This window comes from Dysidea avara, chromosome 15, assembly GCF_963678975.1.
Source record: "Dysidea avara chromosome 15, odDysAvar1.4, whole genome shotgun sequence".
In the NCBI taxonomy this organism is placed as follows: Eukaryota; Metazoa; Porifera; class Demospongiae; order Dictyoceratida; family Dysideidae; genus Dysidea; species Dysidea avara.
In genome coordinates, this window is record NC_089286.1 from 3,997,743 (window position 1) to 4,013,502 (window position 15,760).

Below are 15,760 nucleotides of genomic sequence, written 5' to 3' on the forward strand. Positions count from 1 at the left end.
AAAATCTGCTTCATCTTTTTCTTTTTCCTGTGGTAAAGAAAAATATATAGGTTAAAAAGCCCCAAAGCTGGCCATAGGCCGGCTTTGGGGTATACAAATACAAAAAGAAGTGAAATCTAATCAAAAACAGCCAAGCTGTAAAAAAAGGAGTGCGGCCCTTGAAAAGGCTATGGTGAAAAAAGATGTGAAATCCAAGGTGGCGGCCAAGAAATGGCTGTGATGGTAGGTGAATGGTAAAAATTTTAATATCGACAATCCAGGTGAATTTTGTGCCAATTGACCAAGCGGTACCAAATTCACCTGAATTGTCGTTATTAAAATTTTTACCATTAACCTACCATCACAGCCATTTCTTGGCCGCCACCTTGGATTTCACATCTTTTTTCACCATAGCCTTTTCAAGGGCCGCACTCCTTTTTTTACAGCTTGGCTGTTTTTGATTAGATGGTAATAACAGCTTGCATGTAAAAAAAAAGTAAAAGCGAAATGAAGTCTGTATTAAACTTCAGAACAGGTGGACTTTGCTCTGAGGTGATTTCTTTCCGGCAGTCTGAAATATGGGTGTGGTGACTCTCCTCAGACTTTGAATTACAGGCATTTAACAACTGAAAAACAATGGTGCAGGCCTTGTAGACTACCAGGAATAGCCTATCCCTTTGAGTTGAAAGGGGCATTCCCTATGTATGCAAATGAAAATGAAGAGCAGATTTGAGGCTTTGTCAAGAGAATTTATGGGAAAAAACATAGTATTCAAACAATATACAGTAAAACAGTTTAGAAGATACTTCTGTGTATAATATGTTGTTTAAAGTGGTTTGTTTAACAAGTGCTTCCTTAGCAGTGCATAGCAACGTAATTGAAGAATTACGAAAATTTCATGAGCTATGAAATCCCAAATTACAATAACTTAATTAATTGATGCATTATTGCAAAACCAAAAACATATTATTAGCTAAAAAAATTAATAATAACATAGCCATACATAGTTAATCTATTCCAGAAGAGTTAGCTAGCTGCATGTGCTTGGTTTTTTAGAAGTAGCACATCAACTTGTTAATGATGATTTCCACCTTTGATTTCACAACTGTTTTAACCATAAGATTTTTGGGGCCACACTTTTTTCAGCTGGGCTGTTTTGTATAGATTATCTACGCACTTGTGAAATTGGTAAAATTTCAGTTTTATTTCTTCACAATAATTATATGCTTGCCCAATTTCCAAGGCAAAAAATCATACAGTATAGGAATACCATATACTAGGGATCATGGTGTTTTGGGTTTTCAGAAAACAGCCTCAGTTTTCCTTGAAAACAGCTGGTAGTATTGGTTAAGCATCGCCAAGCCTAAAAATGCATTCAGAGTGATCCAATGCGTTTGCTGTGGAATTTTAACTGAATTTTCTACTAACTGACTAACTAACTGATGTATTCAGACAAGCATAACTCAACAAATCATAGGTCTACAGGATTTTTTCACTATTCTTATCTACATCGCTTTGTCCTGGGACGTGCCTTTTCACCTTTTTTCATTAACAATGCAAACTATCAATTCGTGGTAGCACGATGCAGCTTCCTAGTGGCTGTGGTGGTAGCTATTACACTTATCGCCAATATTTTCCGTGGTGAATGCAGTGATACTTTTCATACCGTTCTTCATTCGTATCACTGTCTAACGGGCAGAACATAGCTGAAGGCAAAGTGTAATGGGTACTGCACTTTTCAGTAATTAATTGTTGGAGCACATGCTCAGATGTAAATGCCTGGTGCTATTCTTTCCGGTTCATTAGTCATAACTAAGTTTAGAAACATTAGAGATCAAAGAATAAAAAGTAACGGAAACAGGGATATTTTGAACCCTGTTGTTCACTCACAGTCCATGAAGGTGTCAAAAATATAGTGAAAAGCAGGAAAGGTAGTATACCTGCAGATATCACTAATGGACATTTAATCCCTAATTCAGTCATAAAGTATAGGGATCAAATGTCCACTAGTATATCTGCAGGTATATAGACAACCTCTCTTGTTTCACTACTTTTTAGCTATTCCTTTGTTTCACTTCTTTGATTCCAACTTAAAATTTCTAATTTTTCCTTCTACTTATTCTATTGTAAACATGCAAGTTTCAAGTGTAAAGGTGACAAGTTGCAAAGTATAAACGTTTGGAATGTAGTAGTGATGATTTGAATTCCTATTGCTCTGACTAATGTGCTACATAATTATTATTTAAATTAAATACTTTAAAGAAAAGAAACTGGTGGTACTTGTGTACAGAAATTCAGTACAAAATTTAATTATGCAACAAAATCAGCACACAATGATTAAATGTGATGTGGTAGACACTAATCCATGTTTACAGTAACAAACCTCTGACTACAAGATTACGAGATCGTCTCCTGGTCAATGGGTTTTTAGTAATAATTCCTCGTACTAGACATTGATATGTGCGTTCTGAGGATATCTCTGCTCTATCAATAGTTAATGTTGCCATTGCTCCCACTATATTCATTATATCTCCATCAAGTAGCCACCGATACTGTATAGATCTAGTAAAACTCTGAGACTCCACGAATGATTCACAATTCAACACAACAGTATCTCCCTCATTAACCAGCATAGGTTGAAGATCATCACTAGTGCCAGTATAATTAAATGTTTCCATAACTCCACCTGTAACTGCAGAGGAATTTACTCAGTAGAGCATCTTTACATAATACAACAGACAAGTGTACAATAATTACAGCTGTATATATAAGAAATAATTAGGAATTTAAACTAGAGCAGGGGCAATATAGTACAGCTGCAATAAAAGTACTGAGACAAGTTTGATTGGAGTATATAGTGCATATAATGTCCAGATACTGTAAAACAAAAAGAACTGAATATCCCTACTGTGCTAAGGACATTCTACAATCAAAATGCACAGTAGGGATATTCACTTCTTTTTAGTTTACAGTATCTGGACACTACGTACTATTTTGGTCCAGCTTGTTTCAGTACTTTTTAATGCAGCGGTACTACATTAACCCTACTCTAGTTTAAAATTCCTAATCTTTTTCATATACAGTGGAACTTCAGATATTCGGACCCCACTTATCCAGATTCTCAGTCACCCGAACTATGGAAATGTCTACTCTATGACATATGGACTTTTCAGACTTATGGACTACCCCTGGGGGTTTGGATAACTGAGTACTTGTTTGTGAATTTTTTTGTTAATTCATGAACACTATTAAAAAGCTAGCTACCATCACATTTATAAATAGCTACAATTTTCATATTCATGAGTGAGATCATGGATCATGAATCTAATAATTATATCCATAAAAGCACAAGGCTGTCCACTTACATTCCAGCTGCACCTATACTACTGATACGTACCCACAACAGCACAGGGTGTCTGGTGTAGCCACCAGACTAATTCACTTACGAGCAGCTATGCCAGACTAACTCACTTAAAACAATTGTCTACTTTTGTAAATATGCTTTGTGCATACCATTCCACAAGCAGTCCATTTTCTGGTGGCAGGCGATATCTCATCTACAATGGAGAACAGCTCACTGAACTACCCACACGTGTATTCCAATATGTTGGTGCAATAACATTGTGAAACGTGCATGCCCAGAAATTTAATCTGTCCCTGTGCTATGGCCACTCAGTATTATATGGAATGATGATAGTAAGACAATAGTGCACGTGTTGTATAACTATCAATATACCAAAGGTTTCTTCTTTAGTTACTTCAAAGAGTTTCTGTGAAAGAAGTAAGACTGTAGCTAGCTGTAGCCACTCGCTATGCTTTCCTGAATGCATCAGGCAGGCAGGCAGGCAGGCAGGCAGGCAGGCAGGCAGGCAGGCAGGCAGGCAGGCAGGCAGGCAGGCAGGCAGGCAGGCAGGCAGGCAGGCAGGCAGGCAGGCAGGCAGGCAGGCAGGCAGGCAGGCAGGCAGGCAGGCAGGCAGGCAGGCAGGCAGGCAGGCAGGCAGGCAGGCAGGCAGGCAGGCAGGCAGGCAGGCAGGCAGGCAGGCAGGCAGGCAGGCAGGCAGGCAGGCAGGCAGGCAGGCAGTCAGTAGAAAATTCCAGTAAATAATTTTTCTAATAATACTGTAGCAACTCGATGAAAACATTTTGAGCTGATCTGAGGCATTTTTGGGCTAGATTGTACCCAGCACGGCAATACTGTCAAGTCGTCATGAGAGAAATTAAGGAAGGTTTTTAGGTGATATTTTATTGTGGGCCATGCCAACACCTTCATCGTCCCTACTATACAGTACAATAGTACTGTATGATATAATAATAATGATATGAATTAAATTAAAACAAACATGGTATCTAGATTAATGTAGTATAAGTAGTTGAGCATACGTATGTAAATAGTCAAAATTGTAGAATGACATTAACTATGAACTTGTTCAATGACTCTAACTATGCTTTTAGTACAGTGTTTATCGAACTTCATGAACAAAATTAATGATGAAATTATAATTTTAAGCAGTAATATCTCAATATGTGACCTACAGCACAGAATATGGAAAAGCTTCATTTTACTAGAAGATGGAACCCTTCTATTGCCTTTCAACACAGCATACAATGAGCTCATATATGAATCACTGTGGTTTCCATAGTAATTACTACATGCAGTACTAAACTGATAGGGTTTCCAACTCAAAATAGGAAGGTGCTTCCTTTTGTTGTTTCTGCTGATTTTCACACAGACTGACCTTTAAGATAAAGCAAACAAGTGCTAATTTATTATTGGATTGCTTGTAGCATTGAATATCAGCATAAGTTTAACACACAAAAACATACAAAAAGTGGTCACGTAACCAAAAATATCACAATAGCTAAATTAGGCAGCTTATTAGAAAATTATTGTATTGTAGGGTGACCGAAGTCATAATTAGTGTATTTTCTTGCCTTATAATGAAAACGTCTACATCTTGCAGTGTTATAACAGATCCTTTATAGCTGTAATGGGATTGTTGGCCACATGACCACTTTTGGGAATTTACAGTTAAAACTGCACTGATATTGAAAGTAATAGACAGTTTAATAATATCTAATCCAAAACAGCCAAGCTGTAAAAAAAGAGTGCGGCCCTGAGAAAGGCTATGGTGAAAAAAGATGTGAAATCCAAGGTGGCGGCCAAGAAATGGCTGTGATGGTAGGTTAATGGTAAAAATTTTAATAACGGCAATTTAGGTGATTTTTTTGCCAAGACCACACGGCACAAAAATTCATCTGAATTGTCGTTATTAAAATTTTTACCATTAACCTACCATCACAGCCATTTCTTGGCCGCCACCTTGGATTTCACATCTTTTTTCACCATAGCCTTTCTCAGGGCCGCACTCTTTTTTTACAGCTTGGCTGTTTTGGATTAGATTTCACTTCTTTTTGTATTTATATACCCCAAAGCTGGCCTATGGCTGGCTTTAGGCTTTTTAACCTATCATTTTTATCTTTACCACAGGAAGAAGAAAAGATGAAGCAGGGTGATTTCTTTGTAGCTGAACTCTCTACAAGGTGATCCTTCTCTGATCTCTCTACCGGATGACTTGTTTGTAGCTGAACTCTCTACAAGGTAACTTCTTCTAACTGATCTTTCTACAGGGCGATTTGTTTGTAGCTGAATTCTCTACAGGGCGATTTGTTTGCAGCTGAACTCTCTACATGGTAGTTTCTTTGTAGCTGAACTCTTTACATTGTAATTCTTCTAGCTGAACTCTCTACAGGGTGACTTGTTTCTAGCTGATCTCTCTACAGGGTGACTTCTTTCTAGCTGAACTCTTTACAGGTGATTTGTTTGCAGCTGAATTCTTACATGGTGGTTCTTTGTAGCTGAACTCTCTACAAGGTGACTTCTTCTAGCTGATCTCTCTACAGGATGACTTGTTTCTAACTGAACTCTCTACAGGGTGATCTGTTCATAGCGGAACTTTCTACTGGCGAATTTGTTTGCAGCTGAACTCTCTACACGATTGTTTCTTCGTAACTGAATTCTCTACAAGGTAACTTCTTCTAGCTGATCTCTCTACAGGGCAATTTGTTTGTAGCTGAATTCTCTACAGGGTGATTTGTTTGCAGCTGAACTCTCTACATGATGGTTTCTTTGTAGCTGAACTCTCTACTAGGTACCTTCTTCTAACTGATCTGACTACAGGGTGACTTGTTTGTAGCTGAACTCCCTACAGAATAACTTGCAATGTAATATAATTCTATAATGGAGTAAATTATAAACGTAGCTGAATGCTCTATTACGGTGACTGTTCTATTAGAGTATCTCGATCTCGCATATGCTACACGTAGTTGGCTTTGAAATCATAACTCAGTGGTTTGTATTCCGATTCTTCTGTACTACTGCAAGGACTTTCTATGATAATTATTCCAGCTTCACACCGATTTTCAGCTCACTGCTCTAAGCGGTTTGCCTGGTAGGCGTGAAAAATAATAGTTTTTTTATTCATAAAAATCGATCGCGTAATTTTGACACAGGTTGGGTTTTGTGTCATATCTCGATGGTCTTTAACTGGATTCCTTTCAAACTACAAAAAAGCACTCCTACGATAGTTACTCCATCTACATAGCAATTTTCAGCTCATTCCTTCAAGCGGTTTACCCTGTGGGCGTGACAGACCTTCGACCTAATTTTACGCAAATAATCGGTAATAACTCCGTGAATGTTCATCGGATTCCTACCAAACTTGGTACTGGGATTCGCCTTAATGAGCCCTTTACGTGTGCCAAATGTCAGCCCGATTGGAGGCGCATTCGTGTTTTATGGCGGATTTTGCAAAGTGTGCGAAAATAAGAAAAAAAACCCAAACTTTGGCCACTCGTATTTCGGCAATGGTTGGAGCGATTTTCTTCAAAGTTGGAAGTGGACTTCCCTACCTAGCCGACACTTCTGTAGCAACTTTGGTGTCAATCGGATAAGGAATCACGGAGCTACAAAGGTGTGAAAATCGCGTTTACTTTCTTCCTGTAAATATACTCACGGTGTAGCGCGCTGGCTTCTTGGGCCGCACGACACACACTACCATGTGTCTTGATATTAGCACTTGTTTGTTTTATCTTAAGGTCAACCTACGTGAAAACAATGAAAAAGGCTGAGGCATCCTCTTATTTTGCAGTGGAAATCCTATATGAAGGGATTTTTGGTCACGTGACCACTTTTAAATTATATTTACACATGGGTGTAACTAATCACTGGACTGGACTACTGGACTGGAACACTGGACTGGACTACTGAACTGACATTTTTTTGGTTTTTACACATTCTGAGGTTGGTTTTATTGAGTCTTGCTAGCCAAGGGCCTTCAGAAAACTTGCAGTCTGCTACTAAAATGAACAGTGTGAGGAGTGGGGTAAGCAAAAACTGACTTCAAGTGATTTCACTTTAGAATCTATTTATTATGCTCTTCTACAGTACACATACCTATACTCCTTATCAGTATGCTGCAGGGAATGTGCTAGTTATGGCTAGCCAACGATAAAGTCTTGGAGATAGTAGCAAGCTTGTACAATGCTAATAAATTTGGTCACATAATTATTATAGTATGGCTAATGCCAACCAGCACATGTAAGAACTAATCATGATAGCAGAATAACCCTACAGCTATGCAATGAGTTTGTATGTTACATGTAGGAACGAATTTAGCTACAATAGATTGTCCTAGGAAGGATAGGTTGTGTCCCAGGGGTCTGAGCTATGTAGTTCAAGGATGCATTGTATCATACTGAGGTAGCACAAATATAGAATGATTTTTACTATTGCTACATATTCTAATCTCCAAAACGCAACACTAAGAACTGTATAAATGCTGTAGAGCATAACAAGTAGTCAGAAGTCAGTTTTTGCCTGCTCCACTCCTCACACTGTTCATTTTAGTAGCAGACTGCAAGTTTTCTGAAGGCCCTTGGCTAGCAAGACTCAATAAAACCAACCTCAGAATGTGTAAAAACCAAAAATATGTCAGTCCAGTAGCCCAGTCCAGTATTCCAGTCCAGCAATCCAGTCCAGTGATTAGGTACACCCTTTACACATGTTAAAATTGTGCTGATAGCGACTGCTGCAAACATTCCAATAGCAAATTAACACTTCTTTGCTTTAACTTGAAGGTAAATCTGTGCAAAAATCTCCAGAAACAACAAAATGAAGCACCTTCTTATTTTGAGTGGAAACCCTACTATACATGAAAATACGTAAGTGGGTTGCAACATTGCTAGTATACAACTGTACCAAGACACACGGTACTGTGTCGTGCGGCCCAAGAAGCCGGCGCACAACACCCGTGAGTATATTGACAGGAAGAACGAAAACGCAATTTTCACACCTAATTTGAGCGAAATCGCTTCAAGCATTCCCGTAATAGTAATAGTTTTCCCCCTGTAGCTAGCTGTAGTTTATGTAGTTGTAATAGTTGTTTGTAATTGTAATCTAATCCAAAACAGCCAAGCTGTAAAAAAACAGTGCGGCCCTCAAAAAGGCTATGGTGAAAAAAGATGTGAAATCCAAGGTGGCGGCCAAGAAATGGCTGTGATGGTAGGTTAATGGTAAAAATTTTAATAACGACAATTCAGGTGAATTTTTGTGCCGCTTGGTCTTGGCAAAAAAATCACCTAAATTGCCGTTATTAAAATTTTTACCATTAACCTACCATCACAGCCATTTCTTGGCCGCCACCTTGGATTTCACATCTTTTTTCACCATAGCCTTTTTGAGGGCCGCACTGTTTTTTTACAGCTTGGCTGTTTTGGATTAGATTTCATTTCTTTTTGTATTTGTATACCATAGGCCGGCTTTGGGACTTTTTTAACCTGTCTTTTTTTTCTTTACCACAGGAAGAAGAAAAGATGAAGCAGATGTACTTTAAATATCTGATTTTATCAGTAAATGTACAAATTACACTGTGAAAAAAGAGGGATATAAGATGGTATTTCCAGTGGCTTATTGAATACAAAAAAGCTTGATATAACCCGTATTATACTAACAGTCTCATGTAAGGCTTTAGTTAATGTGTTAAACATACTGAAACCATATATGTGATGGTATACTGTGGGAATTATATTCGATATAAGCTGTTTCAGGTAATCTGGTAAATAAACTGAAACCATATATGTAATAGTATAGTATGCATTATACTAAAGTATAACATGAGTATAATACAGAGTTTATATTTAGGCTTATTTGTATTCAATAAGCCACTGGAAATACCATCTTATATCCCACTTTTTTCACAGTGTTATATATACAATACATATATTTATTACAGAACTCTCCATGGTGGTTTCTTTGTAACTGAACACTCTACAAGGTGACTTCTTCTTGCTGCCCTCTCTACAGGGTGAATTGTTAGTAGCTGAACAATCTACAAGGTAACTTCTTCTAGCTGATCATGATCTCTCTACAGGGTGATTTGTTTGTAGCTGAACTATCTACAAGGTAACTTCTTCTAGCTGATCTCTCCACAGGGTGATTTGTTTGTAGCTGAGCTCTTTACAGAATGGTTTCTTTGTAGCTGAACTCTCTACAAGGTAACTTCTTCTAACTGATCTTTCTACAGGGCAATTTGTTTGTGGCTGAATTTTCTACAGGATGATTTCTTTGAAGCTGAACTCTCTACACGGTGGTTTCTTTGTAACTGAACTCTCTAAAAGTTAATTTCTTCTAGCTGATCTCTCTACAAGGTCACTAGTTTATAGCTGAACTCTCTACATGATGATTTCTTTGTAACTGAACTCTCTACAAGGTGACTCCTTCTAGCTGATCTTTCTACAGGCTGATTTGTTTGTAGCTGAACCCTCTACAAGGATCCTTCTTCTAGCTGATCTCTCTACAGGGAGATTTGTTTGTAGCTGAACTCTACAGGTGATTTGTTTGCAGCTGAACTCTCTACATGATGGTTTCTTTGTAGCTGAACTCTCTACAAGGTAACTTCTTCTAGCTGATCTTTCTACAGGGTGACTTGTTTGTAGCTGAACTCTCTACAAGGAAACTTCTTCTAGCTGATCTCTCTACAGGGAGACTTGTTTGTAGCTGAACTCTCTACAGGTGATTTGTTTGCAGCTGAATTCTCTACATGATGGTTTCTTTGAAGCTGAACTCTCCACAAGGTAACTTCTTCTAGCTGATCTCTCTACAGGGAGATTTGTTTGTAGCTGAACTCTCTACAGGTGATTTGTTTGCAGCTGAACTCTCTACACGATGGTTTCTTTGTAGCTGAACTCTCTACAGGTGATTTGTTTGCAGCTGAACTCTCTACATGATGGTTTCTTTGTAGCTGAACTCTCTACAAGGTAACTTCTTCTAGCTGGTCTCTCTACAGGGAGATTTGTTTGTAGCTGAACTCTCTACATGTGATTTGTTTGCAGCTGAACTCTCTACATGATGATTTCTTTGTAACTGAACTCTCCACAAGGTAACTTCTTCTAGCTGATCTTTCTACAGGGTGATTTGTTTGTAGCTGAACTCTCTACAAGGAAACTTCTTCTAGCTGATCTCTCTACAGGGAGACTTGTTTGTAGCTGAACTCTCTACAGGTGATTTGTTTGCAGCTGAACTCTCTACATGATGGTTTCTTTGTAGCAGAACTCTCTACAAGGTAACTGATGTCTCTACAAGGTCACTAGTTTGTAGCTGAACTCTCTATATGGTGGTTTCTTTGTAGCTAACTGAACTCTCTACAAGGTGACTTCTTCTAGCTGATCTTTCTAGAGGGTGATTTGTTTGTAGCTGAACTCTCTACAAGGAAACTTCTTCTAGCTGATCTCACTACAGAGAGATTTGTTTGTAGCTGAACTCTCTACAGGTGTTTTGTTTGCAGCTGAACTCTCTACATGATGGTTTCTTTGTAGCTGAACTCTCTACAAGGTAATTTCTTCTAGCTGACCTTTCTACAGGGTGATTTGTTTGTGGCTGAACTCTCTACAAGGAAACTTCGTCTAGCTGATCTCTCTACAGGGAGATTTGCTTGTAGCTGAACTCTGTACATGTGATTTGTTTGCAGCTGAACTCTCTACATGATAGTTTCTCTGTAGCTGAACTCTCTATAAGGTAACTTCTTTTAGCTGATGTCTCTACAAGGTCACTAGTTTGTAGCTGAACTTTCTACATGATGGTTTCTTTGTAACTGAACTCTCTGCAAGGTGACTTCTTCTAGCTGATCTCTCTACAGGGTGATTTGTTTGTAGCTGAACTCTCTACAAGGAAACTTCTTCTGGCTAATCTCTCTACAGGGAGATTTGTTTGTAGCTGAACTCTCTACAGGTGATTTGTTTGCACCTAAACTCTCTACATGATGGTTTCTTTGTAGCTGAACTCTCTACAAGGTAACTTCTTCTATTGATCTCTCTACAGGGCGGTTTGTTTGTAGTTGAACTCTCTACAGGTGATTTGTTAGCAGCTAAACTCTCTACATGGTGGTTTCTTTGTAACTGAACTCTCCACAAGGAAATTTCTCCTAGCTGATCTCTCTACAGGGAGATTTTTTTGTAGCTGAACTCTCTACAGGTGATCTGTTTGCAGCTGAACTCTCTACATGATGGTTTCTTTGTAACTGAACTCTCTACAAGGTAACTTCTTCTAACTGATCTTTCTACAGGGTGATTTGTTTGTGGCTGAACTCTCTACAAGGAAACTTCTTCCAGCTGATCTCTCTACAGGGAGATTGGTTTGTAGCTGAACTTTCTACAAGTGATTTGTTTGCAGCTGAACTCTCCACATGATGGTTTCTTTGTAACTGAACTCTCTACAAGGTAACTTCTTCTAGCTGATCTCTCTACAGGGTGATTTGTTTGTAGCTGAACTATCAACAAGGTAACTTCTTCTAGCTGATCTCTCTACAGGGTGATTTGTTTGTAGCTGAATTCTGTACAGGTGATTTGTTTGCAACTGAGCTCTTTACAGAATGGTTTCTATGTAGCTGAACTCTTTACAAGGTAACTTCTTCTAGCTGATGTCTCTTCAGGGTCACTAGTTTGTAAATGAATTCTCTACATGGTGGTTTCTTTGTAACTGAACTCTCTACGAGGTAACTTCTTCTAGCTGATCTTTCTACAGGGTGATTTGTTTGTAGTGGAATTCTGTACAGGTGATTTTTTTTCGCCTGAGCTCTTTACAGAATGTAGCTGAACTCTTTACAAGGTAACTTCTTCTAGCTGATGTCTCTACAGGGTCACTAGTTTGTAAATGAATTCTCTACATGGTGGTTTCTTTGTAACTGAACTCTCCACAAGGAAATTTCTCCTAGCTGATCTCTCTACAGGGAGATTTTTTTGTAGCTGAACTCTCTACAGGTGATCTGTTTGCAGCTGAACTCTCTACATGATGGTTTCTTTGTAGCTGAACTCTCTACAAGGTAACTTCTTCTGGCTGATCTCTCTACAGGACGATTTATTTGTAGCTGAACTCTACAAGGTGATTTCTTCTAGCTGAATTATCTCTTTCTATAGTTGCATGAATTCCTTACAAGGTAACTTCTTCTAGCTGATCTCTCTACAGGGTGAATTGTTTGTGGCTGATCTCTCTACAGGGTGACTTGTTTGTAGCTGATTTCTATACAGGTTACTTGTTTCTAGCTGATCTCTTGAATTCTCTTCGGGTGACTGCTCTATTAGGATGACTGCTCTATTAGAGTATCTCGATCTCGCACTTGCTACACCAAGTTGGATTTCGTGTTATAACTCCGTGGCTTTAAGTCTGATTCTTCTACAACATTGAAGAGCCTTTCTAAGATGATTACTCCATCTGTACAGCGATGTTCAAAGCATTACCCCAAGCGGTTTATCTGGTAGGCGTGGCAAGCAGTCGTTTTTTATTAGCTAATCTCGATTGCGTAATTGTTACACACTCACACTGTTGGTTTTTTTGTTGTATCTTCCTGGTTTTTAGCTCGATTTCTTTCAAACCACAAAAGGTTTGAGGTTCAATAGTTAACCTATTCACCCACCGATTTTCAGCTTCTTCCCATACGCGGTTTACCCTGTAGGCGTGACAATATATTGGTGTTATTTTTCGTGAATAATTCGCTCATAACTCTTTGCCTGTTTATCGTATTCCAGCCAAAGTTGGTACAGAGATGCGCCTTTATACTCCCCCTTCTGTGTGCCAAATTTCAAGGCGATCGGATATGGCGTTCGCGTTTTATAGCAGTTTTTGTAAGTGTGCGAAAAGAGGAAGAAAAATAAGACGAAGAAAAAAATGAAGAAACTAAGCCAATTTTTGAAGTCGCATATCTCGGCGATTTTTGCTCAAATTTGGAATGTGGAGTGCTGAAGTTGGAGGGAGTGTCCACAGCAAAAATCGTCTTGTTTCATCAAGGCATCACAGAGCTACGGAGGTGCGAAAATTGCGTTTTCTTTCTTCCTGTCAATATACTCACGGGTGTTACGCGCCGGCTTCTTGGGCCGCACGACACACTACCGTGTATCTTGATAAGTTAGTCACCCCTGGTAAGAAAAAAAAAATTGTATTAGCATTCCCGAGATATTCGACTTAAAAAATGGGCTCAGTTTCTTCGGGTTTTTTTTCTTCTTATTTTCTTCCTCTTTTCGCACACTTGCAAAAACTGCTATATAGAACGAGAACGCCATATCCGATTACCTTGAAATTTGGCACACAGAAGGGGAGTATAAAGGCGCATCATGGTACCAATTTTGGCTGGAATATGATAAACAGGCAAAGAGGTATTAGTGATTATTAACGAAACATACACCAATATGTTGTCACGCCTACAGGGTAAACCGCTTACGGGAAGAAGCTGAAAATCGGTGGGTGAATAGGTTAACTATTGAACCTCAAACCTTTTGTGGTTTGAAAGAAATCGAGCTAAAAACCAGGAAGATACAACGAAAAAGCCAACAGTGTGTAACAATTATGCAATCGAGATTAGCTTTTTTATTATTTTATTTTTAATTTATTTTTAATTTTTTAAATTTTTTAGCTAATAAAAACGACTACTTGTCATGCCTTCCTGATAAACCGCTTGGAGTAATGCTTTGAAAATCGCTGTACAGATGGAGTAATCATCTAAGAAAGGCTCTTCAATGATGTAGAAGAATCAAACTTAAAGCCACGGAGTTATAACACGAAATCCAACTTGGTGTAGTAACTGCAAGATAGAGATACTCTAATAGAGCAGTCATCCTAATAGAGCATTCACCCTGAAGACAATTCAAAAGATCAGCTAGAAACAAATAACCTGTATAGAGATCAGCTACAAACAAATTACCCTGTAGAGAGATCAGTTAGAAGAAGTTACCTTGTAGGAAGTTCAACTACGGAAAGAGATAGTTCAGCTAAAAGAAGTCACCTTGTAGAAAGTTCAGCTACAGAGAAATCAACATGTAGAGAGTTAAGCTACAAACAAATCACCCTGTAGAGAGATCAGCTAGAAAAAGTTACTTTGTAGAGAGTTCAGCTACAAACAATTCACCCTGTACAGAGATCAGCTAGAAGAAGTTACCTTGTAGAGAGTTCAGCTACAAAAAATTTCTACAAACAGGTGACCTTGTAGAGACATCAGCTAGAAGAAGTTACCTTGTAGAGAGTTCAGCTACAAAGAAACCATCATGTAGAGAGTTCAGCTGCAAACAATTCACCCTATAGAGAGATCAGCTAGAAGAAGTTACCTTGTGGGGAGTTCAACTATGTAGTTCAGCTAGAAGAAGTCACCTTGTAGAGAGTTCAGCTACTAACTAGTGACCATGTAGAGACATCAGCAAGAAATTACCTTTTTTTTCGATAATAGATTTTTTTTCTTTTTTTGACAATGATAATATAAATAAACACTTAAACAGTGGGCAGAGAGGCAAACTATGCCCAGTCCTGGGATGATGGTATTGTTGCCATTACAGAAGCAGCATTGCCACGTTGAACATCAATGGCAACCTTCTGATTAGGTGGCCCTATTATCACCAGACTGTTCCATCACCCGGGAACCTATCTGCCGCTTGTAGATAGTTCAGCTACAAACAATTCACCCTGTAGAGAGATCAGCTAGAAGGATTCACCTTGTAGAGTGTTCAGTTATTATTATTATTATTATCAAATTGTTTAAAGGGATACACAAAAGGCATGTACCTGTAAAAGGTGATACCCTTACATACAATATTTACAGTTACAAAAATACAATTACAAAAACAGAACAACATACACAATACAAGTACAGAATTAAACAATCACATTAAAACAAACTGTTTCAATCTAGATCTGAAATGTTTAACCTGGCTTCGTGCCAAAATGTCCTCAGGAATAGCGTTCTACAAGAATGCCACAGATACAAAAAAACAATAACGGAAAGTATTGATAGTAGAAAGAAACCACCATGTAGAGTTCTGTAATAAATATCAAGACACACGGTAGTGTGTCGTGCGGCCCAAGAAGCCGGCGCTCAACACCCGTGAGTATATTGACAGGAAGAAAGAAAATACAATTTTCACAACTCCGTAGCTCTGTGATACCTTGATGAAAAAAGACGATTTTTGCTGTGGATACTCCCTCCAACTTCAGTACTCCACATTCCAAATTTGAGCGAAATCGCTTCAGGCATTCCCGAGATATGCGACTTCAAAAATTGGCTTAGTTTCTTGGTTTTTTTCTTGTTTTTCTTCCTGTTTTCTCGCACACTTACAAAAACTGCTATAAAACGCGAACGCCGTATCCGATTGCCTTGAAATTTGGCACACAGAAGCGGGGTATAAAGGCGTATCTCGGTACCAACTGTGGCTGTAATCAAGACACACGGTAGTGTGTCGTGCGGCCCAA

The 15,760-nt window shown here is 38.6% G+C and overlaps 1 protein-coding gene across 1 annotated transcript in view; it reads right to left on the minus strand.

Moving 5' to 3' along the window:
- Positions 1-2,348: 2,348 nt before the first annotated feature.
- Positions 2,349-15,760, minus strand: part of LOC136245218 (uncharacterized) — a 79,371-nt gene continuing 65,959 nt past the window's right edge. The window contains exon 15 of the mRNA XM_066036714.1: positions 2,349-2,671. Coding sequence (XP_065892786.1) covers positions 2,349-2,671 — 323 coding nt within the window. The remainder of the gene's footprint in view (positions 2,672-15,760) is intronic.